Below are 27484 nucleotides of genomic sequence, written 5' to 3'. Positions count from 1 at the left end.
GGAGGATCGCAAGCTGACGAACGTGCTGGAGCCGGAGCTCCGAGACCCGGAAAGAGGGCGGGCTTGAGCAAGCATGGCCGGGCAGCGCCTCCTGGTACCCCGGCTGGAGGGTGTTTCGCGGGAGCAGTTCATGCAACACCTCTACCCACAGGTGAGGCTCTAGCGGGAGGCCAAATCGGAGGAATCTGCGGGAAACCCCTCTCTGCTGAAGTGGTTTCTTAAGACCCAGGGTGTAGGGTAGAGACAGCAAGAGAGGGCACATGGGGGATGTCGACTGGATCATCTAAAAATTCCGGAGAAAACAGATCCACTTTTCTGGGGAGAAAGATGACCGTGGAGAGCTGAGTGCGAGAGGCATTTTGCCTAAGCGCTTTACTCGCTGTGAAGTGTAGCCTTGCAGAGAGCACTCTGTTAAAGACCTTATGGCAACAGAGGCAGGTTCCCTCCACCCTTGCCCATTAGCCCTGCCTCTGGGTTTTCTGCCTGGTTTCCAAAAGTTTAGTGCAGGATTCCCGGACTCCCTTAGTGGTGCAGACCGCACCTGTCAGTCTACTCTGACTTAATGGATTTGGATGCGCTGCTTTTAACTCCCCTGAGCCAACAGGGAAGGCAATGGGATTTCCCCGGAACATTTCCTCTGGTCTTGGATTTTAACTAACCTGGTTCTAGTTCGGTTGTTGGAGTCTTTTAAATGTGTAATTCGAAGCTTAATTCTTTAAAAGAAAACTCACAATTTTTTTTTTTTTTTTTTTTTTTTTTATTGAGACAGTCTCACTTTATGGCCCTCGGTAGAGTGTCGTGGCCTCACACAGCTCACAGCAACCTCCAACTCCTGGGCTTAAGCGATTCTCTTGCCTCAGCCTCCCGAGTAGCTGGGACTACAGGCGCCCGCCACAACGCCCGGCTATTTTTTGGTTGCAGTTTGGCCGGGGCTGGGTTTGAACCTGCCACCCTCGGTATATGGGGCCGGCGCCATACCGACTGAGCCACAGGACAGAATCTCACTGTGTCGCCCTCCGTAGAGTGCCGTGGCGTCACAGCTCATAGCAACCTCCAACTCTTGGGCTTAAGCGATTCTCTTGCCTCAGCCTCCCTAGTAGCTGGGACTACAGGCGCCCGCCACAACACCCAGCTATTTTTTGGTTGTAGTTGTCGTCGTTGTTTGGCAGACCCAGGCTGGATTCAAACCCCCTAGCTCTGGTGTATGTGGCCAGCGCCCTAGCCGCTGAGCTACAGGTGCCGAGTCAGAAAACTCACAATATTAATAGAACAAATAGAAATATTAATAGAACAAAAAGTGTTTTTACTTAAAGTGCTTTGCAAGGGAGTCCAGCGTTAAGAAAAATAGAATAAGGAGCCCAGTAGGTATTTAAAGAAAAAAAAAACTACATGGTTACAGTAAATCTGTTTGTGGTAGGAAAAACACATAAACACACACAGCAGCTTTCTTACTTAATACATTCATAGGGTGGTTGGTCATAGAACTACAGTTCCTGAGTGTTACAGAATTCAGGGATGAAGTCTTGTTTTTTGGTAGATAGCAACCTACAAGAGAGGATTCAAGTCTTCATGTATTTTGGGAACTATTACTAAATGGATTGTTCTTGCTCTCCCTACCCATGAACACATCTCAGGATGTGTGAGTTGTAAGATGCCTACAGGGCAGTGTTGTGAAATTGATGTATGTGGAAATGGTTTATACAGTGGTTCTCAACCTTCCTAATGCCCCAACCCTTTAATACAGTTCCTCATGTTGTGGTGACCCCCCCAACCATAAAATTATTTTCGTTGCTACTTTATAACTGTAATTTTGCTACTGTTATGAATGGTAATGTAAATATCTGATATGCAGGATATATTTAGGCGACCTCTGTGAAAGGGTCATTGGACCCCCTAAGGGGTCGCAACCCACAGGTTGAAAACCCTTGGTTTATAAGATACACAACAAAAGATATTTTGTAATCTAATCCTTCCAAACAAGACATACGTTACAAAGAAAGGATCACTAAGTTTTTTTTTTTTTTTTTTTTTGTAGAGACAGAGTCTCACTCTATTGCCCTCAGTAGAGTGCTGTGCCATCACAGCCCACAGCAACCTCCAGCTCCTGGGCCTAGGCGATTCTTTTGCCTCAGCCTCCCCAGCAGCTGGGACCACTGCCTGCCACAATGCCCGGCTATTTTTTGTTGCAGTTTGGCCGGGGCCGGGTTGGAAGCCGCCACCCTTGGTATATGGGGTGGGTGCCCTACTCACTGAGCTACAGGTTTTATAAAGTAGAAAATTACCACTTTGTAAAGAGAAGTAAAACTAGGAATAAAACTAGAAATGAATAACAAAATTGGAAAAAAAACCCCTATCTGGAAAAGTATGAGGGGGCATAGTTCTAACAGATTTTTTAACATGTATTAATAACTCCAAAATTAATGCTATAGACCAGAAGAATAGAATTGAAAGTCCAGAAATCAAGTCTCTCTCTTTCTGTGTGTATACATATGATATATTACATACATGTATGTTATATATGTATATGTATGATACATATGTATATTATATATAATGTATGTACATTATATACCTATATATACACACATAAATACCGATAGTATATACAATTTATATACCTGCATATATAAATTTACTCCCGGAAATTTAGTATATAATGAACATGATTTCAAAAATCATTTGGGCAAAAGTGACTTTTTGGCATACTTTTACACAAAAATAGAGTATTTTTTTAGAGCAGTTTTAGGTTCACAGCAAATTGAGCAAAAGATAGGGCGATGTCTCAGGTACTTCCTGCCCATTCATATGCATAGCCTCCTCCATCATCAGCATTGCCCCACTAGAGTGGACATTTGTTGTAGTTGATGAACCTACATTTAAACATCATTTTTGCCCAAAGCAAGAGTTTACATTAGGGCACGCTTTAGGTATTATATGTTTTAGGGGTTTAGGCACATTTATAATGAAATATATCTACCATTATGGTATCAGAGTCATTTCACTGCCCTAATGGTACTGGGACAACAAGATAGTCATTTAGAAAATGATAAAATTAGGGCGGCGCCTGTGGCTCAGTGAGCAGGGGGCCGGCCCCATATACCAAGGGTGGCAGGTTCAAACCCAGCCCCGGCCAAACTGCAACAAAAAAATAGCCGGGCGTTGTGGCGGGCGCCTGCAGTCCCAGCTACTCGGAAGGCTGAGGCAGGAGAATCGCCTAAGCCCAGGAGTTGGAGGTTGCTGTGAGCTGTGTGACGCCACGGCACTCTACTGAGGGCAATTAAGTAAAACTCTGTCTCGACAAAAAAAAAAAAAAAAATGATAAAATTAGATTTATGTCTCATACCACACAGACGAATAAATTCTAAGTTAATCAGAAAAATGTAAAGAAATGAAACTATATAAGTATTAGAAGAAAATATGGGTAGAGTCCTCAATATGTACAATCTAGGTCAGTGTTTTTTGACCTTTTTTATTGCAGCACACTTGAACCTATGGTGAAACTTCCACTGCACATTTAAATCATGTTGATCAAAAAAAAAAAAAGTAAAGAAAAGAATATACTTAATGTGTTTTGAACTTCTTTTGAAAATAATTTTTTAATGATCTCCTCATTGGCATTATAGTGAAACATTATTTGAGAACCTGCTGTAGACTTTGTTTTTTATAGCAGTATGATCTAGCAGTTGTGAAAGTGAATTCTGAGAGGGTGGTGCCTGTGGCTCAGTGGGTAGGGTGCTGGTCCCATATACCAAGGGTGGCGGGTTCAAACCCGACCCCGGCCAAAACTGCAACAACAACAAAAAAATAGCCGGGCGTTGTGGCGAGCACCTGTAGTCCCAGCTACTAGGAGGCTGAGGCAAGAGAATCGCCTAAGCCCAGGAGTTGGAGGTTGCTGTGAGCTGTGTGATGCCACAGCACTCTACGGAGGGTGAGAAAGTGAGATTCTGTCTCTACAAAAAAAAAAAAAAAATTTTACTAGTTCTTGCATTCTTCCTAGCATTACTTGATTCAGACAGGAATTACCAGTTGACCAAAGTTAGTATCACAAATACTGGGGCAAATATCATGTGCTACCTAACGCAGGACTCTGAGAAGGCCACAACATTCCTTCTGTGGCATATTCTTTCCTAAGAATGTATAACTTGAATGTAATTATCAAGAAACTTTAGATGAACACAGATTGAAGGGCATTCTACAAAGCAGCTGGCCTGTATTCTTCAAAAATGTCCAGGTCTTGGAAGAAGGCTGCGGAACTGTTCCAGATCAAAGGAGACATGACAGCTGAATGTAGTGTGTCATCTCAGATTGAATGCTGGGTCAGGAAAAAAAGTAACTCTAAAGAAAGTTTGTAGAGCACTTAGTGAAACTTAAATATGGACTGTGGATTATTAATATTATGTGAGTGTTAATTGTGATCATTCTGTGATTGTATGACAGAATATCCATGTTATCAGAATACACTCAAGTTTTTAGCGATAAAGGGTCATGATATCAACAATTTAACCTTAAAATGATTCAGAAAAAATAAGTTATGTTTAATAATATGTCCTTTTGAAAGTGAAAAGGAAGGATAAAGCAAATAGAGAAAATGTGAAAAGGCAAATAATGAATCAGAACAAAAGGGATGTGGAATTCTTTGTAATGTTCCTGCAACTTTTTTGTAAGTTTGAAATGGTATCAGAATAAAAAGTTACAAAAAATATTTAACTATAAAATACACTTTTTAATCATTTTTTCATAAATAATATGAAAATATGTTAAGCTCAGATTTCTTTATTATCTATTGATGGTATTTATTGCTGTTCTGTTTTCCTGTTGTGAAAATTTTATTATAAGTAGATTAAATGGGTCTTCTTCCTATTTTAGTGACAGCATGAACAGTCAAAAGCTTTGACTTTGAACATCTTAAGATTAAGAATCCAGTTTTGTTTTTGTCCCTTTGTTGCCAAATACAGCTCCTGATACATTGTTGGATCTCACGAATTTTTTTGTTTGTGCTTTTATGCCCACTTACAGAGAAAACCTCTTGTGTTGGAAGGGATTGATTTGGGGGCCTGTACAAGCAAGTGGACAGTGGATTACCTAAGTCAAGTTGGAGGGAAGAAAGAAGTAAAGATTCATGTTGCTACAGTTGCACAGATGGACTTCATTAGTAAGAACTTTATATATAGGTATTTTCTTCTGAGGTTTATTCTGGGGATACAAATAACTTTTTAAAAACTTTTAAAATATTTTTGCAGTATTACACGAAGACCATATGGCATTTCATCTTTGGCTGGTTTGATGTAATCACAGAATAGCTTACTAATTTTTAAAGTGGTTTTTGAAAGAAAAGAATTCTGAGTTTACTTAATTATACGAAGACATTTATAAAGGCACTTTAGGGTGTACCTCCAACACCTGGAATCATGGAAGGAAGAGAAAATTTCTCTAACTAGAATTAGATTACATGTAAAGTTGAGTTGCTGTAGGTACTCAATGCTTCATTAATTGATTGATCCTTACCACATTAGTAACTGCTATCTAGAGTAAGAAATTCTAAAAAGCTCATTTTCTTCTTTTGTGCTCTTCAGAAATATAGGACAAGCTATGTTTGGTAAACTCCTTCACCAGCTTGAATTAAATATAGAAATACTTAATTTTCTCTTTTGATAAAATAATCTTTAATAACTTTAATTTCTCTCATGTTTGTCATTTTGTGCTATGGAATCTTTTACAAGTAAATAAGAGATGGTCAAAAGCTGTTGATGGTCCAAAGTTGAAAGATTTAAGTGCTGTCATCTTATAGATTTCTTTTTTTTTTTTTTTAAGAGAGAGAGAGTCTCATTTTGTTGTCCTTGGTAGAGTGCTGTGACATCACAGCTCACAGCAACCTCCAGCTCCTGGGCTTAGGTGATTCTTTTGCCTCAGCCTCCTGAGTAGCTGGGACTACAGGCACCTGCCACAACGCCCGGCTATTTTTTTGTTCCAGTTTGGTCAGGGCCAGGTTCAAACCCGCCACCCTCAGTATATGGGCCCAGTGCCATACTTTCTGAGCCATAGATGCTGCCCCTCTTATAGATTTCATATGCTATTTATTCCCATTTTAAACTTAGGAATAAATAAATAAATCACACAATAAATATGCTATTTATTCCCATTTTAAACAAATGGGAATATGCTGTGTATTATGCTATTCACATTTGTTTAAAGTTGTTTAAAATTGTATTTGTTTAACATTTTTAAAAATGTTAAAAAAACAAACAACTTTCAAATGCTGAGCACGTGCAGGTCCCAGCAGATTCAGTCTGTTGAAAAACCGTGTAGTTCACAGGAGACTTCAACTTAAAGATGAGTTAAACAGAGCTGCTATGTCCACAGTCATTCCTTTCTCATTAGAGTTTTCCAAGCTCATGTAGCAGCTGCCAAACCATCTCTCAGTTTTTGATCCTTTGAATGGTCACCATTATAGTTTCGGTTGTTAATAGACCGTGATTTAATTGCTGTAAGTTTCCAAGTTTAAGAACTTTTCATTTTTAATTAAATTAAGAAAGTGGAAGAAAGTGCTGGACTGATAAGTGCTGTTCAGCCTGCAGTTAATGATGTTTATTTTCCAGAGAGTCCAATGCCATAACAAACGGGTATTGAAACTTCATTGTGAATTGCCTTGATGGTTTGTTTGTCTTTAAACTTTTCAAAACTTGTTTTTGAAGCACATACATTATGTAATAGTTCCTATCCCAGCTTCCGCCAAACCTTTTCACTAGAGCTACTAAAAAGTTGCAAGTTCTTTTTTAGTGCAAGAAAGAAAATAGATTTAGTCATTTTTCATTTGCCAAGCAGCAGGAAAGAGGGGAGGCATCTAGGCCAAAGAGAGCATAGGAAGTAAGAAATCCTACATATACATATAGAATTATCACTTTGGTTTGGTTTGCTTTTCTGCTTTATTGAAGAAGAAAGAAGATTGATACATTAACAGATATTCACGTTTACTTCTTTCTTCTCGGTAGCTTTCATTGTTCCTTTCAGAAAGTCAGGATAGTCTGAATATCAGGACCCTGCGTGATAAAAGGATATTGTTCATATTCTTCTGATCGTAGATTTAACGACAACAACCAAAAGGAGAGTCTGAATCTTATGTAAACTCTGCTGTATCTACCCATCACATTACGTAGTTATACTTTCTTCAGTCCTGATCTTGATTTTGTAAAGCAGCATTTCCAAAATGGGGAACAGGACTGTGAGAGGTTTTGTTCTCCTTTTTTAATGTTGATGACTACTTGCATTCTTCTAACAACATTATCATTGTTGTTAACCCTACCATCTGTCCTGTATTGAGAACTAACTGGGGTAGAACCTTTGTAAGTTGACCACCCAAGAGATTATAACAAACTGGTCAACACACAGAGGTAGTCAACATAAGGAACCAGGCCTACTGTAGTGACAGTAGTACTTTATACAAGTACTTTATTTTCTTGTACAGCTTTTATTAGAGAATATCATAAGAAATAATATGTAATCAAAACAGTAAAATTATACGTATAGTATTATACAAAACAATACATTCACTATTTTCTCATGGTTTATTCTTTCTGAAAAAAGAGTCAGTCTTTGTTTCTCATTCTTATTACAAACTTAAGTGGAGAAAGCACTCTTAATGCTGACTACACCACTCAATGTACCTAGGCAATTTTCCACAGCAGGTGACTTCAACTACATTGTCAGATGCCTGACATCCTCTTCTTTTGGAGTCTCTGCAATTTCTGTGTCATTGTCACTTGCTTCTTTCACTTCCTCAGCTGCTTCGTCCACTTTTACTCGTACTTCAGTCAGTATCACTTGGAAAATTTCTGGGTCACATTCATTACAGGTTGCCACCTCATCATCCATTGCAACAAAACTTTCAAAATCAATCGATGAACTCTTTGAATTCTACCATGGGAGATAGACTGATGGGGCCAAACATTATGTTCTTGGGTTGTGACAAATCCAGCTTTCTTGGAACACTGCTGTGTCATTTCTGGCTGAACTGTATTCCAAGCAGAACTGACCCTGAGGACAGCGTCAAGAGTGTTAACTAAAGCAGCAGGTGAAGGTGCCTCAGAGGCAGGCCCCAGGTTTGTGTTTCAGTCATGACCCATTCCAGGAGCTGGGCTCAGTAGTGCATTTTAAAGGTTTTGATGTTGCCTTGGTCAAGAGGTTGGAGTTTTGAGGTCATGTTTTGTGGCAGAAATCTCAGTGTCATGTTTGTGAGATGATTGATTTGCGGCTGGCCAGGACCATTGTCTACCATCAGTAGAATAGACCATTTCTTCTTCATTTCTAGATTGATACCCCTTACCTGCTCCTCCAGTAGGGCACCAGTTATCCAGGTGCGCTTGTTTGATCTCGAAGTGATGGGGAGGTCTTTAGGCTTCAGGTTCTTGAATATGCATGTGGCTTTCCTGATTTACCAGTCACCAAGGGCTTTAGTTTCTCACCAGTTGAGCTAGCACAAAGGAGAACTATGAAATGTTCTTTGGAAAGTTTTCTACGCTTACATCTGTCACCCCTCATGACAAGGCTTCTGCCGTGCATCACCTTGAAAGAGAGTCTGCTTATTGGAGTTAAAGATGTCATTATCTCTGAAGCCTCTGGCAAAGTCCAGGGACATTTGATGAACTCTTCCACAACTTTGACTGGAACTTCATTGGATTCACCACACAAGTTTTTCTGGGAGATCTTATGTTACAGTTTAAATTTCTCGGCAAACCACCTGATGCTTGGAAATCAGCCACCCTGAATTCCTGTGCAAATTTTTATAGCAACTTCTTGGATCATCAGCCTGGAGATTCTGGCATTAACTGCCCTCATTTGTTTGAACCAGCTTAATGTGGCTTCATCAAAGGACGTTTTCCTCCTTTTCCATTGTAGGTCTCTTCATTTCCTACCGTGTCTCTCCAAGTACTCATGTTTATGTTTTTGGATGTTGCTAACTATGGTCTTGCTAACACCAAAATGTTCTGCTGTCTTTCTTTGGCTGCTGCTTTCCAGAAAATGTAGAAGACCAACCTTTTCCTTCAGTGTCAGCTTTCTGAGTTTTTTCCTTTGGACCATCATGTCTCAATTAACTGTAAAATTTTTCAGTAATTGTAGGATGTACCTACAATTCAGACCATTCCTTCACTTTGAAAAATATCTTCCAAAACACGTGATAAACAATAGGACGTTAGGCCTATTCCAATCACGTGATCATAATAAAACATGAAAAAAGAACTTACACTAGAGAAAGCAATACAACCAAGAGGCAAAGTGCACCCCTTCTACCACTTGGTGTAGAGTGGACTCAGCTTATCGAGTTATACATTAATGCTGTGTGGCACAGTCCAGGTGGACAAGATACAACCTATAGAGGCGTCTAGTACATAGAAGTCAGTCTTCCATTGAGCACGTGTGGTGCACGTCCGGTCTGTGAAGATTAGGTCTACTTAAAAAGGTGATCAGTGTAGGAAGGTGGTCAGCTATGGAGGTTCTACTGTGTATATTAGGGACTGTGCCAAGCACCCCAGGTTATATTGCTCATTTAAACTTGTGAAATATTTTTATAATGATTTTACAGATGAGAAAACAGAGGTTTAAAAATACTAAGTAACTTACTATTATATTGCTCAAAATGATGGAACCCAGGATGTATAGTCAAATTCGCCAGATTCCACAAGCCCATGATTAAGCCTTCTTTGATACTATGTCCCTTTCTGGTCTGTATGTTATTCTAGATAAATGGCACTTTAACAGCAGAGGCCTTCTTTTTGAAACATGCAAAACCTCAAGGCCAAGAACATAACATCGTTTTACCGCCTCTGGACTTACCAGGTTCAAACTACCTAAGAGAAAATGTTACTGGTGACACTCTGGACTGAATATTCTTGTCTGTTCTTCCAGATCTCTATTCTGCCCTATTTCTGTACAAGTTTTGAAACATTTCTGTGATCTTCCTGGGCATCTATACCAATAGCAGAGGTAGCTATGAGCAGATAAGCTTCCTCACTGACTCAAATTCTTCAAAAATGCTTTGGTAGGAATGAAGGGTATATGGTGAAGTCAGAGATGGAAAACATTCAGTAGGAGGATGCCAAGTAGCTGTGTCAAAATACTTGGTCAGAAACTGTTTATAGTAGGAGACACATAGTCTGCACTGGTCCGTGTAGATGGCGGACTCCTTTTCTCTTCTGCAGTGCTCATCGTGCATGTGCATCATTTCCAGCGGTGGAAATTGTCACTAAGTTCATAGTGACATTAGCCTACAAACTGGTATCAGATTCACTTAGCTTTGCAGGATACAAGGCAGGAAACAGCACTCTAGTAGGACAGTATTAGTGGTCCATTTTTTTTTTTTTTTTTTTTTTGCAGAGACAGAGTCTCACTGTACCGCCCTCGGGTAGAGTGCCGTGGCGTCACACGGCTCACAGCAACCTCTAACTCTTGGGCTTACGCGATTCTCTTGCCTCAGCCTCCCGAGCAGCTGGGACTGCAGGCGCCCGCCACAACGCCCAGCTATTTTTCTGTTGCAGTTTGGCCGGGGCTGGGTCCGAACCTGCCACCCTCGGCATATGGGGCCGGCGCGCCTACTCACTGAGCCACAGGCGCCGCCCTGTGGTCCATTTTTTGACCCATCAAATGAGAGCTAAGTTGCATGGGAATAAGACTCTGAAGGTGGTACAGAAACACTCTAGCTTAGATAAGCCACATGGTCTGCAGATACTAGTAGCTTAAAATCCTCCATGAACTTAGCTTCTAGGTTCCTCTGAGGAACGTACTCAGTCCCTCACTGAGTTACTCTACACATGGGAAAGTCAAATCTGCTTCCTAACAAGTGTTTATAGTCTACTCACTGGCCTTCTAGTGCGGACGTACTTTACCAGTCAAGGGTCAGTTTTACAATCTGCCTGATGGCACAGCTGACATTCTGCATTTATCTAAACAGTGCTAGGGGAAAGTAAGTTGGCCCAAAGTCATTTTCTGATAAAGAAGGAGAAAACATTTTGCTAGCCCTTTCTCTCACTTTAGTACAGATTTCAAGAGGGAAGACTGAAAAGATTTTATAACTCTGAGAAGGCCGGAGTGCAGTTAGGGTGCAGAGGAGAGACTTTTAAGACCTAAGTGTCTTGTTACAGATACAGTATCAACTTCATGTACAGGGCAATACTTTGGATTCTAGGAAGTTGAAGGGATAGGTGGGGACCCAGAGAGAAAATAGCTTTCCAGACTCAAGAGTGTGATGTAAAGGAAACAAACTTTGCTTCTATAGTGTTCAGCCCTGTTCACTAAGATGGAAAAGGCAGAAATTTTGAAGAATAAAAAATTGGTCATTTCACTGGAATTCTGTGAGCTGTTCCTTAGAAGCCTTAAATGACCGGGGGTGGTACGGGAGGATGAGAGTAGTGTTACTGGCTTCTGTGTTCTATGATAGTGCCAAAAGGCAAGAAGATGGTGAGGTGGGGACTTTATCTTCATTGGATTATTTGCATACTATCTCTTCCCAAGTAGCACTGGTGATTTGCCCCACTCATGACAAGATTTGTTTTGCTATGATACTTGAAAACAAGTAGCAGACAGAGCCTGAAAATGGGTATATTTCCAAAGGTAATCAATACTGTAGAAATACTTTTCTGTTACTGACTTAAAATAGAAAGATACTGACCTATGAAAAGGATCCATCTGTTCCATAGATTTAAAAGTCTTTGATTCCAAAATTTCAATAACTTATGTCAAATAAACATACCACTAAATGAATTTTGAAAATTTAGAATTCCACATAATAGGTTATAATAAAAATTATGGATATTGTAAAACAGAAGACTATATCCAACTCCAACATACCTTTATGTGTAGTGAGAACATTATTACTAGTTGGTCTGTTATTATTAATTCTAAATATTGTTTTTTGTTTATTTCAGAACTTTACCTTTTGAGGAGTTAGTTCAGAGGGCAGCTGAAGAAAAGCATAAAGAATTCTTCATTTCAGAGGTAATTTTAATTTTTTGAAGAAATAACATCTGTATACTAAATGGTTTTCTTATAAGAAAGATTAAATGTACAAGAACTATAACCCACTTGGATTTTGTTGGATATACCATAGATTCTAACTCCAGTATTCATTAGCTTTTAAAACTTAGCCAAATTGTTCTTCTGTACCTCAGTATACTTACCTACAAAAGGTAGATAATAACGGTACCTATTTCATAAAGTTTTTGTGAGGATATAAATAAAGCTTGTAAAGTACTTGGCAGTATGCATAACACATAGAAATTTCTCTTTAAGTGTTAGTTGTAATACTACTTCCTTTGAAAATGCTTTGGTCGGGCACCTGTAGTCCCAGCTACTCGGGAGGCTGAGGCAAGAGAATCGCTTGAGCCCAGGAGTTGGAGGTTGCTGTGAGCTGTGTGATGCCACGGCACTCTACCAAGGGCCATAAAGTGAGACTCTGTCTCTACAAAAAAAGGAAAAAGAAAATGCTTTGGTCTGATATAGCAAGTTCAAATGACAGTGGGGAACTTTATTTTCATATCCTATTGACTATTAGACTTTTGAAATTTTATATATAATATGGATAATATATATTAATGTGATTTCTAATGTGTACATTTACTACTATAACATCTGTTCAGTACTAAATGCAGAAGAGTTGTAGTTATTTACATTGTAGTCCAGCTTTAAGTAATTCAATTTAAGTACCTTGAGATAAGACAGTGAGGTCTTATAAATAAATAAAATAAATAAAATATATTTATACATAAATATATTTTTAAAATTTCACTGTTACCCAAAAGCACATTTTAAAAATAAAGTGCTTTTTAAGCTTTGAATAAAACTGTTGTCAGCATTTAAGCCAGCTTGGGCTAGGCAGTTTGATCCCAATAGGTGTTAACATTTTCTCAGTTCTCTTATCAGGTGACAGTTATACGAGATTACCACCAAGATGCACATAAACTCTGGAGGTCCATGATTCTGCACTATAAGTGGATTCTCTTTTAAAATTGATTCCATTAACTGTACCTGAGAGCTGTTTTTTAACTTTATAGCCATGCTTTGAACATGCATATTCAGTTGCCCTTTGGCACTTTCCTGTCTAAGGATAATGAATGACACATTTAAATAGCCGTGAAAGGCGAAGTAAAAGATTGAAGTCTAAAAATTAGGGAAAGTGTGTAAATAAGATAAACATGAACTGCCAGTTCGGTCCTGTAGGAAGCAGATGCTGAGATGTAATCAGGAGTAGGAAAGGTTTATTGGGGAGTGATAGCTATGAAAGGAAAGCAGGGGAAGCCATCAAATGTAGATACGCACCTGACAGCATCTCTGCCCCTCACTGCGGAACTCCTGAGCAAAGGCTGCCTGTCAGAGGAGTCCTCCATGGGTGGCAAGGGGAGGCCTGTCAGCGTCTTCCGCAGTCATTGATTAGGACCACCCCAGCAACTGCATGGCTTTACTTCAAATGCTGAGGCCGCCTAACTTAATCACACTCACTGCAACTAAGCAGCGAATTCTTTCTTGAAGGAGATTCTGAACAGTGCATCTCTGTGTCTGCCACATGAATTTATTTTTTAAGTCCTGAAACATTAGAACTGATAGAACATTAGAATTTTGAAGAATATACCTTGAAACCTATTTAGCCAATAAATAGGTTTATAGAATTTATCTGATGTGGTACTAGCTAAAAATATAGAAATAGTGAATCTGGGGCGGCGCCTGTGGCTTAGTCGGTAAGGCGCCAGCCCCATATACCAAGGGTGGCAGGTTCAGACCCAGCCCCGGCCAAACTGCAACCAGAAAATAGCCGGGCATTGTGGCGGGCGCCTGTAGTCCCAGCTGCTCGGGAGGCTGAGGCAAGAGAATCGCTTAAGCCCAGGAGTTGGAGGTTGCTGTGAGCTGTGTGAGGCCACAGCACTCTACTGAGGGCCATAAAGTGAGACTCTGTCTCTACAAAAAAAAAAAAGAAAAAAGAAATAGTGAATCTGAGCACTCAGTGAAATTCATGATCATAGATTTATTACATCTTAAGGTTAACGAGACAATCTTTTGAAGTTTGTGTTCTAATGGCAGCGAAGTTGGATTGCCTATATGTTTGACTCAGTATACCTCAGTTTTCTAATTCTCATAGGAAATTCAGGCAACAGTGAATGTTAACAGTTCCCCAGGTACTCACTGAAGCATAAATGATAATTTTTAAAAATATCAATTTAAGTTTACTCCTAGGAAGTGACAGAATTCTAATTCATAAGGGTACATGAGCTGACTGTTAAGCATTTGGCTCGAGAATTTATCTTATCAGGGATAGACTTAGCTTGATAAAATCCAATGTCTCAGATTTTTTAAAAATCTGTTATTAAAAGCATAAGGCATTTTATTTATCTGTTAGTCTACACTTGAATTATATTGAGAAGTTTGTTCTTAGTCCTCAACAATACTATAAGATAAAATATGCTATACAAATGGGAATTCTTTGATTAAGTAGTAAGACACTATTTCAAACTCCTCCTTCAAAGCAAACAAACAAAAAAGATACCATTAAAAGTGTCTAAATAACTTGGAAGTATAACATCTAGATTTATATTACAGATTTAGTTTACATAAACATCGTAGCTTTAGGTATGGTACAGGTGTGCTGCCTCTAGAATTTATTTCACTTAATGTTCTGTGGATCCAGTCATGATTTTGAGCAACACATGAAGCCATTGCTTCATATGGCCACCAGAGAGCATTAGCAGGAAGGGTAAGATGATAGAACTTTTTAGAAAACAACTGGGTCAAATTTGAAGACTTGTTTCTTTCCTTCTTTACTTTCTAATATTTTTGAAGTTGAGATGTTTTCCTGTTTCTTCCTATAGTTCTCTTTTCTTAACTTTTTTTATTTATTATAGATACATAATAGTTGTATAAATCTTAATATATTTCAATGAATGCTGACATTATTTTTTGGGGGATGTTTAAGGATGAGAAATACTACTTACGGTCACTTGGAGAAGACCCTAGAAAGGTAAGAATTCTGAATATAAAATAATTGCTTAAAACCTATGTAGATGTATATATGTTAGCTGGCACTATACTTTTTATACTTCCTGGCTGACATATAAGCTGTTTTATCGTTTTCTATTCCTTTGTCAATGATCTGTGCTCCTGAATAAGTAGTAAGATTACTAAAGATGATTACTTAGTTCTCAGGTAGGCCCACAAAATTTTAGTGTTTATGGGAGGCTGAGGCAGGAGAATCGCTTAAGCTTAGGAGCTTGAGACCAGTCTGAGCAAGAGCATGACCTCATCTGTACTAAAAACAGAAAAAATTAGCTAGATGTTGTGTCAGATGCATGTAGTCCCAGCTACTTAGGAGGCTGAAGTTGGAGGATCACTTGAAACCACAAGTTGGAGGTTGCTTTGGGGAATGCTGACACCACGACACTCTAGCCTGGGCAACACAGTAAGACTGTCTCAGAAGAACAAAAGGAATTTTAGTGTTTAAAATCGTCTAATCTCTAATCTCTGCAAAGGGAATCTCTTATGTATCTTATACAAGAGCAGCTAATAAATATGAATCCATAATAGTTACAAAATTCTGAATAATTATATGAAGCTCTGACATGTCAGTCAGATAAATTTGGCTATAGTGGTAAGGAGTGGTCCCTAAAATGATCAAATATTGAAATTCTTTCCTCAGATCGTTTTTCATCAAATTTTTTATTTTTATGTTTCTGTCATACAGGATGTTGCAGATATCAGAAAGCAGTTTCCTTTGTTGGAAGGAGATATTAAGTTTCCAAAATTCTTCAAAGAGGAGCAGTTCTTTTCCAGTGTTTTTCGGATTAGTTCACCAGGATTACAACTTTGGACTCACTATGATGTATGCTACATAAATGAGAAATTTAAAGCGACAGTAGATTTATAGATTTAACATTCATGATTCTGTGGGCTACCCTTAAGGTCTTTACTATGTAATCTGCTAAAACATGAGCTTCAAAAATAGGTGCTTTGCAGGGCAGTGATAAGGGAGTGAATTACTCTTCTAATGACAAAGCCTCATTAGTTCCTCACACTTGTATTTCTCTGTCTTCTTATTCTTGACTCTGATCATCATACATACACTAAGTTTTATGAAGTTTTTTTTTTTGCATGTGAAAAATGGCCATCAGATAAGGGGGGGTATCTTATATCTACTGGATTTGTAGAGCAGCAAGATGTGTAGAATATTGATCATTTTTTTTTTTTTTTTGGCCAGGGCTGGGTTTGAACCCGCCACCTCCAGCATATGAGGCCGGCGCCCTACTCCGTTGAGCCACAGGCACCACCCTAGAATATTGATCTTGATTATTTATGGTGTAATTAATTTGGGGGGGTTATAACTTGTTTTTTAAAATTAACTTCCCCACTCTTGAGATATGGTAGTATAGTTTTATTTCCTTAAATATATGTACATATATATAAGAACTTTAAATTAAAAAAATTTAAAAATACTAGGATTGTGTATGGTTAATGTCAGGAGGTAGAAAAACTAAGGAAGCTAAAGTAATACCTAATGGATTTCTGAAAATTAAAGGAAATTTTTAAGTTCTAAATCAAACTATTATCTTTTATACATGTATTTTAAAATTCAGTTAAGGATCTCTTGGGAGGATTACAGCATAGTCAGTGAATCTGTACTTAGATAGACATGATATCTTAGCCTTTTTTTGTTTTTTTTCTTCATAGAGACAGAGTCTCACTTTATCACCCTTGGTAGAGTGCTGTGGCGTCTCAGCTCACAACAACCTCCAACTCCAGAGCTTAGGCAATTCTCTTGCCTCAGCCTCCCGAATAGCTGGGACTAGAGGCACCTGCCACAATGCCCGGCTGTTTTTTTGTTGTAGTTTGGCCGGGGCCGGGTTTGAACCCACCACCCTTGGTATACGGGGTCGGTGCCCTACTCACTGAGCCACAGGCACCGCCCCCTTAACCCCTTTTTTTCAAGTTGTACATGAATGAAATGTAAAGAGAATGAGAAAATGATAATGGTTTAAATTGTAAATAGTAACCCTTTTACCTTGAGTTATAAAAGAGTATAATATATAAAGCTCTTCTTAAAAATAGAGGAATGCTAATTATAATTATATAATTAAAGTTTATATAAGTAAAGGATTGGTGCCAAAGGCAAAAATGCTTAGATAAAAGTGATATGTAAATAACCACCAATATCTCTTGCTTAGTGTCTATCTTAATTCCTTAGCTGAGAATTATGTGGCTCTGCCTTTAACCTTTTTCACAATCTGTGCCAAGAAAATATACTACTGTATACACGGAAAAGTTAAAATTGCCCTGGGTATATATACCAGTATATAAAGAAAATCTGCTATATTATATTTCTGTAGCAATCATTTGAAAATCAAGATACCTATAGCCAATACATGGTTGGACATACACTGAGTTTAGCAGTTGCTGCAGTACCCTGTATTTTCCTAGCGTTTAATTTTTATAAGTGCTTCCCATCTGCTATCTCAGGTTGGCCTGATATAATTCCTTGACAGTTGAGTAAAATATCAACCAAGGGGAGCCTCAAATCGGTTTAACCATGCTGTTAGTGACAGGAAGAGGATAAGTAGTTTCCTGACTGCTCCTTTCCTAAGTTGCCAATCATTCCCATTTTAATGCAGTATTCCCAGAAGTGATCTAAGGCACAATTGTATGTGGAACACAGATGTTTTCAGTGTTAAATTGGGTTATGAACCCCAGTCTTATTGAAGAATGGGGTTCACAGTTAACTGTTGAGAATGCCATTGGTTCTATTTATTTGAATTTTACATACATAAGTTCTCATTGGTCTTCAGGTAATGGATAACTTCTTAATACAAGTGACAGGAAAAAAGCGTGTTGTACTCTTCAGTCCTCGAGATGCCCAGTACTTATATTTATCAGGTATGGTATTTTTTTTTAATTTATATTTCTAAAGTCTGTTCAGTTAATTTTTGAGCAAGCTCTTGATTCTTAAAGAAAAAAACAATTAGGACTTCTTCCTAATGATGACGTGTTGTATCCTCCATTGTGCATGCGTATACAGCAGAACCTCTGTACGTTGACCACCCAAGGGACTGTAACAAACTGGTCAACATACAGAGGGGTCAACATAAGGAACTAGGCCTGCTGTACTGATACGTATGTGTGGTACATGTCCAGTTACGAAAATTAGGTCAACTTGAGGAGGAGGTCCGTGTAGGAAAGTGGTCAACAGTGGAAGTTCCACTGTATATGTAGTAATATGCTCAGGTTTTGAGAGTATCTTAATTACATTACATGGCTATCAGATCATATTTATAGAGTGAGTCGCTGAAAATTAAGTTTTAGTAGAATAGTAATTCTTTTAGTGTGGGTATAATAAGTATAATAATTGTAGAGAAAAGAATAAATTTTCAAATATATATTTATGATGATTTTGTTAAAAAGCTAACTTTGGATAGAGGTGGAACACATTATTCTTGGTGAGGCCTCACAGGAATGGAGAAGTATGAATCCTATGTATTCATCTTTGATATGAGGACAATTAATGACAATTAATGACACGGTGGGGCATGGGGGAAGGGGAGACTAGACTGAGAAGGAGGAAGGGGGTGAGGGAAAGGAAAGAAGAAAAAAAAAAGAAAAAATAGTGACTAATTCTCACATAAATTGGATTTAATTTTGACCAAAGTACATTACTTAAACATTAATTTCATTCAACTTGTTAATATGTTGTTTAGGATATCGCATCCTCATTTATAAGTGAAATATGTCTGTAATTTCCCCTTTATAATAATATATTTTCTACAATTTTAGTATCAGGTGTATCCAGATTAAGTAGAATGATTTTGAAGTATTTCTTCTTTTTCTATTGTCTATAAAATTTGGCATGATCTGTTTTTTGAAATTATCTTTTATTTATTAATATTAATTGTCTATTTTTTGAGACTTTGGGGAAAAAAAATAAGAAGTTAACTGATGACTCCATACTGAACCTCAGTCATAGCATTCTATAATAGACATACTCATTTGATAATGTGAATGTTACTTTCTTTGCATTATCATTATTATTGCCTAATATTTCGATGCAGCAATCTTCTGATTTCTTTTCTGAATGTATTTATCTTCATTCTTTATGAGGTTTTTATTTCTAGTCCTTATCTTAAACATTATTGTTATTAAATTTTAAGCCTTTTTAATTTTGTGAAGGCAAAAAGTGGAAGCCTAATAAACACATGTATATGTAAAAAATAAATAAATAAAAAGCTAACTTTGCTCCATCTGTATTATCACTTTTTGGAACTTTTCAGGTACTAAATCAGAAGTTCTGAATATTGATAACCCAGACTTGACTAAATATCCACTCTTTTCTAAGGCTAGACGGTATGAATGTTCCCTTGAAGCTGGTGATATATTATTTATTCCTGGTAAGATTTCTAGGCTTCACTAATGTGCTACTTATAAAATCTATACTATGTCACTCATTTTTATGTGATTTTTTAAAATACAAACAAGTACTTTTTATGTGTATCCTGTCCTGTACACAATTTTTATATATAACTTTGTGTGTGTGTGTTTAAAATATGACTAGGCAAATGCTTATAAAATTAACAGTCTTGTTTGTCTAGAGTAACTTATAATACTGTACTCTGAATTAGTTTATTAAATGACATCAAGTATGATACTTTACTTCTGGGAGAAGATTATACCTAATTGGTTTTATAAATTATTTTTAAAATATTTACATATATATATTTTAGTAACTATGTCAGATAATTTGCCAAAAGATGGTATATTTTTTCAAAGCCAAAACTGATTAAACATTTTTTTAACTATCAAAATATAATCTCAACACCTATGATATCTTTGGTGTACCTTATTTTTCTATACACAGTTTGAATTCATTTCCCTTAATATTTTTGTTCAATAAACAAGCATTAGTCCATAAAATTTCCACGTTATTAGTAATCACAGCAGTGTAATTAACATTTGCAATTAATACTTAAAAGTGAACTCTAAACATTATAAAAATCATAATTAAAGTTATAAGGATGTAGTAACACATTTTATTTACATAGTTATATTTCCCATATCTAAATTAATATATGAATAATCCTTAACTCCTCATTTAAAGGTTTTAAGTAAGAAAAATTAATAAAGGTAAAATATGATTTCATTTGGGACAAGATTATAAATTCCTTCAGGAAAAGGAACCATGTCTTCATATAATTGATCATCTATGAAAATTTGATGCATTTACTTTTTATTCTTATATTCATTGAAAAAGCCCACATATTAATCTTTAAATCCATTGCCATTTTTAAAAATTCATATTTAAACTTTTGGATTTTGGAGCATGGTTAAAGGCTATGCAAAACAGGAAAAAAAAACATAAGTACTGAACATTTGCATATATTGTGAAACAAAAGCAAAAGCCTCATCTTTGAATTTAAATTTAACAGAATGGTTAGCTTTTTATTCCTATTATACTGAATAAGAGGGAAAAAAGATTCTGAAGAAAGTTTAGTTAAGATTAAAACCATGTTTGAAACTGGTTTTGCAAATCAAAATATTTTAAGCTTTGTTTTTCCTGGAGCACCCTTAGAATGAATGTGTTTCTAAAATTTAAACCTTCCTTTCTCCCTTTCACAAAATTAAACACTTTTGACATTAGGATTCCATCTTTGTTACATTGTGGCTTTAGTATTCCTCTGGCACCTATATTTTGAAAATGTTTAGACTCAATTGAAAACAAAGTAAACTAGTAAAAGTAAAAAATAGGTCTGTCCTAATCCACCACCAAAATATTTGCTGTAGTTTTGTATGCTTATTATAACAGAGCTGTAAGAAATATAAGGCAATTATAATTGTGTTAGAAATATAAAACTGAGAAAGCTGCAATGAATGCAAATTTAAGCAAGTTAGAAAACCAAATTGCAACTGGAACATGAAATCTTTGAGGACAGAAGTACTGTACTGAATCACAAAAGGTCAAAGATACTTTTCAAAAAATTGAAATGTTCTGTGTATAAAAGATACACACTTTTGATGTGGTTGTATGACTTAGGAAGTGTAGACAAGCAACACAAAACATAGCCAAATTAGAGAACATAAAAAAATATGTATCTTTATTATGTCTTTCAAGTTAAAAGAAAAATTGTAATTTCTAAAGGTTTTAAAAGTAAGGGTTGTGCTATTGACACTTTAAATTTGTTGGCAATTCATAAAAGTTAAAATGATTCTGTTAAAAGCCGAGAGTGTGCTAACGAAGGGATCTGGTTACAAGAATTATTTCTTACATTGGCTATATGCAATTCGTGATATTTCACTGACATTTTGGGGTTTATTTTAACTGTAGGTTTTATTTTTAACTTGTTTTTAAATTTTTTTCCAGCATTATGGTTCCATAATGTAATTTCTGAAGAGTTTGGAGTGGGAGTGAATATCTTTTGGAAGCACCTTCCGTCTGAATGCTATGATAAAACAGATACCTATGGAAACAAAGATCCTGTAGCAGCATCAAGAGCTGCACAAATTTTGGACAGAGCCTTAAGAACACTGGCTGAATTACCAGAGGAGTACAGGGACTTCTATGCAAGGCAAATGGTCTTACACATTCAAGAGAAAGCCTACAGCAAGAACTTTGAGTAAATGATTAAGTGAATGCAATGCATATAAACATTTTAATAAATGTTATACATTTCCAAATATTGGAAAAGTATAACAAGATATAAATTTTTAAAGATTCATTCTTTGTTAAAATAGGAAAGATAAAGATAAATCAATTTCAGATTTACAAATTAAATAACTTTGAAGGGGTATGTGTGTTATCTACTTAATACAGATTATTATAGATTTAAAAAAACTTATAGCTTTCAGTTACAAGTCACTAAAACTCCAACTTAAAATGACTTAAACAGTAAGAAAATACATTGTATCGTGATCCATGAAATCTGGTAGAATGGACTTCAGTGTCTCTAATCCACAGTAATGTTGTCGAGTTTTTTCCCCCCTTTCAACCATGGCATTGGCATCATCCTCAGGCTGGCTACCCTCGTGGTCAAGGGATGACTGCCAGCAGCAGTTGGGGCCTTGTGCATCTTCATTTACATGCAGCAGAAGAGTCAGGCTGGATTCCAGGGGCCCTGTCTTAACATCAGAAAGCTTTCCCAGAATTCGCTTTCAAATGTTTGGGTCTCCTTGCTCAAAAGTGGCTTATACCTATCCATTTACACAAAGCATTTGGGTCTAGGGGAGCTAAGAATAGAATCCTGTTCCTTTGAAGTGTATATAAATGGGGGTAGAATGGATAATTTTTTTTTTCTTTTTTCTTTTTGAGACAGAGTCTCAAGCTGTCACCCTGGGTAGAGTGCTGTGGCATCCCAGCTCACAACAACCTCAAACTCTTGGGCTTAAGCGATTCTCTTGCCTCAGCCTCACAAGTAGCTGGGACTACAGGTGCCCGCCACAACACCTGGCTGTTTTTTGGTTGTAGTTGTTGTTGTTTGGCAGGCCTGAGCTGGATTTGAACCTGCCAGCTCCGGTGTATGTGGCCAGTGCCCTAGCCCCAGGGCTACAGGCGCCAAACCTGGATAATTTTTTTTAAATCAGGGTTCTGATAGGAAAGGAAAAGGATGGGCAACCAATAATGTCTACTAACTATATTTGCCTAGAATCAGAATCTTTTAACAAACTTTTTGAAACCTGCAGATGCCTAAGCCCCAACTTTGTAGAGTTTGATTCAGCATGTTTGGGATTTGGTATAGATACCTAATATCGATGTCATAGAATGTTTCGATGTAATCAGAACTGAGAATTACTAAATTTAATAGCAGTGATTTGGACTATTAGTTGTGTGATTTGTCCAAAACAAATGTTTGATCTGATCTTAGTCTTTCTTGACACCCAGTGTCAGATCTTTTGTTGTTTTTTTTTTTTTTGGCCAGGGCTGGGTTTGAACTTGCCACCTCCGGCATATGGGGCTGGCGCCCTACTCCTTGGAGCCACAGGCACCGCCCAGATCTTTGGTTTTTGACTATCAGAAAATCAGTTTTAATTTATACCTGTGTCTAAACCTTGACCTAATTCAAAATTTTCCCCACTAAATATTTTTTTAACCTATCCCTTTTTTAAAAGATTTTTTTTTTAATGAATAAATGAGAGATCCTGATAATGTCATTGAAAACAGTGAGCTGTTGTGTGTGGATCTGTGCTATTGTTTTGCCCCTAGTTATTATATTGTAATGCCACCAAAGAAAGAGCAAATGTATTTACTGAACACAAATGTACCCATCTAAAGCCCTCTCTGAATACCATCAATTTGGTGCATTTTAATTATGAAGAACATAATTGTCCCTATTGAAGATAATCCATCTACTTAAGTCCTGTGTTGGATTAATTTCAGGTATAAAAAGCAAATTACATTAGATAAGAAAGGAAAGTATATACAAAATTGTGAATTTCCTAGGCATCTTTAGAAAGAGATAATGAAGTTAGGTCAACAACGGTGAAAAAAGAGTCCCTTAAAAAAAAAAAGAATTGTTTAAGCATATTACGTAGAGCTAATTGTCAGATTTTTATCTTTGGTTGCTTCTTAGGCTCAGCAAAGAACTTTAATGATTCCTTTTCCTTCAAGAAAGAAAAAGATAAAATCCCTCTTAGGTTACACAGTATTTATAGTCAGCTTTTAATAAATCTTTAGTTTTTTTCTTTGTTTCTTAATCAGTAAGAGAGAATCGGTACAAAGTATAAATAAATCCAGTCATAGAAAACTTGAAAGTAAAACAGATTCCAGTTTGCCCACTGTGGATTTCTATTGTAATTAAGTTGTTCAGTGGGGAAGTAAACTTATTTTCATCTTTAAAATAGAACAAATAGTGTATTTCATAGAAGATAGTTGAGGACTATAAAAGGCAAGGGACAATTCAAGGCCAGGTACATAGTTGATGGTTGGTGCTAGTTAATCCATTTAATAATATTCCTTCTTTGCTGAGAAATTTGAAGTAGCTCCTGTTGCAAACTTGTAATACAGTAAAATCTCTATTGTTGACACCTCCCTACATTGACCACCTCCTTAAATTGACCTCATTTTCATAGACCAGACATGCACATGGATGTATCAGTACTGTGGTTTATGTTGACTACCTCCGGATGTTGACTGGTTTGTTACAGTCCCTTGGTTGGTCAACTTACTATTTTTAGAAAACTAAAAATGAACCCTTTGAGAAGTTTTAAAATTATTTCCCTGGCTATAATTTTTAATGTTAAGAGTTTATGTAGTTTAGACACAAAGTACTTAAAATTCTTTTGCTTACTGGGTTAAGGCCAAATGAGATGTTTATTTTTAATGTGTAAAATATTATATACTGTGCATGTTCTCAGGAATTCCAAATCTCAAAAATTCTTTTTGCCAGAAGGAATTTTAGAAACCATGTAATCAACCCAGATTGCTTAAATGAGTGTCTGGGCTCACAAAGCTGTGGGACATAGAAACTGAGATTACAGTTGTGGTGACCAATAATCCTCCATCTTTCTCCCTTGTGGGGAGAACATCTCAAATACTTCTTTGGCTAAGTGTGGGGGCTTGACCTGATGTACAAAGACATTTTCTGCTTTGCCAATAAAACTTCTCACTGCATTGCTTGCTAGACAAAATTCAAAGAAAATTATGAACAGGTAGCAGTAACATAAGAAATGTTACATACTATGCAGTCATGCAGAGAATGAGGCAAAAGTATATGTGTATACAGGCATAGGATTTTTCCAATGTAATTTCATAGGTTTGAAACTATACTGCCATTGTGTAAAACAAAGTATGCTGTATGTAAACATTTATTTGCACATGCATAGAATTATCTCTGCAAGGATGCACAAGAAACCAGTGATAGTGGCTGCCTCTGAGAAGAGGCTGAACAAATAGATGGGTAGATTGGAACTGCAGTTTGTAGTATTTGAATTTTTGTTCACCATATCCTTTCAAAATATTTTTAAAATACCATGTGTAGTATGTAATTATTAGCTTTTTGTGAACATTAAAAGTATAGCAGAACCTCTGTAAGTTGATCACCCACAGGACTATAACAAATTGGTCAGCATACAAAAATGGTCAACATAAGGAATTAGATCTACTGGACAGGTAAATGTGGTGAATGTCCAGTTTATGAACAATTAGGTCAACTTGAGGTGGTCAACCATGGAGGTTCTACTCTATTTCTTCTGATATATGAGTATATTGGAATCCTATTTACTGTTTGTGTTCTTTTTATTTTTATTTATTTTTTTTTTTTGAGATAGTCTCACTCTGTCACCCAGGCTAGAGTGCCATGGTGTCATAGCTCACAGCAACCTCAAACTCCTGGGCTCAAGCAATTCTCTTGCCTCAGCCTCCCCCCAAGCCTCCACCACCACACCCAGCTAGGATTGGAATTCTCCTTATTCACTAATTAATTTCAAACTTTTCACTTTCATGAAATATCAAATTGAGAAGGGAAACAAAGTTAACGAGACTTAATTTTTATCCTTCATCCTTTTGAATAGGAGCTATGTGAACATTTGGAAAGAACCTTAGTAAAGAGGCTTTTCTATCACCTATCAACACCTGCCAACAGACATCAAAGCAGAATCTAAGAAGTTGACAAAAAGAAAAAAAACACAGGAAGCTGGAAGGCAGGTCTGGATGGAATTAGAACTGTACTACTGTGACTCTTGTCTCAGCGTTAAAAAATAGATGTAGTCAGGAGGAACTAAGAGTTTGGCATTCATCCACACATCTCCAGAGTTAACCTTAGTCTCATATCAAGCACACAAGGTGTGTGGGTGTCTTAAATATACCTAGTTGTATTCTCTTTTGAAGTTCATTAATTGGGATACTAAAATGACCACCTAAGTGACTGCCTGTCTTTACTAGAGGCTGCTAGTTCTCTCTGCCTTTGTAAAGAGCAAAGAGTTTATGGGCGAAGTCTAGTAGATCTTATCTTCTAGTGTATGTTCCTCCTAAAGTCCCCAAAGTGAAATAAAACAGAATAGCTCTTTTATGAATACCTTTTATTTCATATTTTACCTCTTAAGCTTTAGTATATTACACATTTCCATATTAACATGCTAGGACTTTTGTCCTGTATCCTCATTGCCTAGACCCTTCTTACCTTTGGTGGATGTTTAGATATTTATTACATGAATGAGACAAAAAATAGGTCACACCATATTCTAACCTTTTTTTTTTTTTTTTTTTTGGCCAGGGCCAGGTTTGAACCTGCCACCTCTGGTATATGGGGCAGGCACCCTACTCTTTGGGCCAAAGGCGCCACCCTCTAACCAAGTCTCTTAAGAAGCTAAAGGAACACCTGAGATGATTAGCATGGAAAAGCAAGAACATAACTTGTTAGAGATTTTATTCTCTAGGAAATCCAACAGAAGAAATGCATATTTAAAAGGGCAGAGAGAAGTATTAAGTTGCTCACTTGAAAAACATGGAGGTTAATGAAAAGAGATATAGTAAGTCCTCACTTAAGGTTAATAGGTTCCTGGAAACTGACTTAAAGAAAAAAGACATACACGTTCTTGCATGACATTATTTTGTTCAATGTTGTTTGGTTACAACATTGATAGGGGAAACAACTGGTTTAATTATACATCATTTCTCCGAAGGTTGCAATTTCCAAGAATCTACTGATGAGGTTTAAACCCAAAGGGGCAAAATGGAGAGAAACAGCTTCCTTTCAAATAATGATCTGAGGATTTAACAATGCTAATAATATAAAGCACATCCAAATTTACTGGAATATTAATTTTAATACAATTATACATTCATGCTGTGGTGATAACTTTATTATTTGTATAACTATGTTTCTCAATTGACTCATGACAAAAGGCACAATCCAAAAGGATACACCAACATTTACAGTAACAGTTTTAAACAAATGTGGAGAAAGGACCAATTTGAAGTACTGAACAGAAAACATCTGAATATTGATCAACTTGAATAAATTTTCATTCCAGAAAATATTTTTACTTTGCAACATTGTTTCATCTTGCTCTGATGGCAGTTCTAGGTGCCCAGTGAGTTATTCTTAATATCCATTCATCATATAACAAGCATTTACATAGCTGAATAGCTGAAGAACTCATGATTTTTTTACATGAATTCTTCAGCTAAAAAGTCTGTCTTTTCCATTTTAGTTAATCCTATGAAAATAAAAGTTTATCGCCTTCCGCCTTTACAGCATTGAGTATCTCAGCTATTTTTACATGAGATACATGTGAATTTAGCCAAGCATTATAAAACAAATTGAAAAACACCATCCGATCATGTGCTTAAAGGAATCAACCTATCTTGTTTCCCTGAGAGGAATTTTTGGTCTCAAACAGCAGGTATTTAAAGAAAATGAAGCAATATAAAACTACTTTGTCTTACAAAAAAAAAGAACCAAATATTTAGAGATACTGTAATGTGGTTTATAGAATTAAGTGTTAAAACACCAAAAAGGGATGTTATTTTTAAGCATTTGCT

The 27484-nt window shown here is 36.8% G+C and overlaps 1 protein-coding gene across 2 annotated transcripts; it reads left to right on the top strand.

Annotated features, from left to right (window-relative positions):
- Positions 1–14: 14 nt before the first annotated feature.
- Positions 15–27348, top strand: TYW5 (tRNA-yW synthesizing protein 5). 2 transcript variants are annotated; one of them, XM_053596850.1, is made up of 8 exons: positions 15–151; positions 5017–5171; positions 11916–11985; positions 14951–14995; positions 15716–15853; positions 17811–17898; positions 19287–19403; positions 21371–27348. In XM_053596850.1, exons 1-8 carry the CDS (start codon positions 74–76, stop codon positions 21625–21627), a joined length of 948 nt encoding a protein of 315 aa, XP_053452825.1. In that variant the 5' UTR covers positions 15–73; the 3' UTR covers positions 21628–27348. The 2 variants fall into 2 exon arrangements, with proteins under 2 accessions (XP_053452825.1, XP_053452826.1); XM_053596851.1 differs by lacking the exon at positions 19287–19403.
- Positions 27349–27484: the final 136 nt, after the last annotated feature.

Source organism: Nycticebus coucang, chromosome 7 (assembly GCF_027406575.1).
Source record: "Nycticebus coucang isolate mNycCou1 chromosome 7, mNycCou1.pri, whole genome shotgun sequence".
In the NCBI taxonomy this organism is placed as follows: domain Eukaryota; kingdom Metazoa; phylum Chordata; class Mammalia; order Primates; family Lorisidae; genus Nycticebus; species Nycticebus coucang.
The sequence above is the reverse complement of the archived record's forward strand: the minus strand, read 5'-3'. Positions and strand labels throughout refer to the sequence as shown.

Bases quoted from the DNA above. Each gene is read 5' to 3' on its own strand.
- TYW5 (XM_053596850.1), top strand. From the start codon at position 74: ATGGCCGGGCAGCGCCTCCTGGTACCCCGGCTGGAGGGTGTTTCGCGG. The intron at 152-5,016 runs GTGAGGCTCTAG...GCCCACTTACAG, and splicing joins TGCAACACCTCTACCCACAG to AGAAAACCTCTTGTGTTGGA. The intron at 14,996-15,715 runs GTAAGAATTCTG...TCTGTCATACAG, and splicing joins TTGGAGAAGACCCTAGAAAG to GATGTTGCAGATATCAGAAA.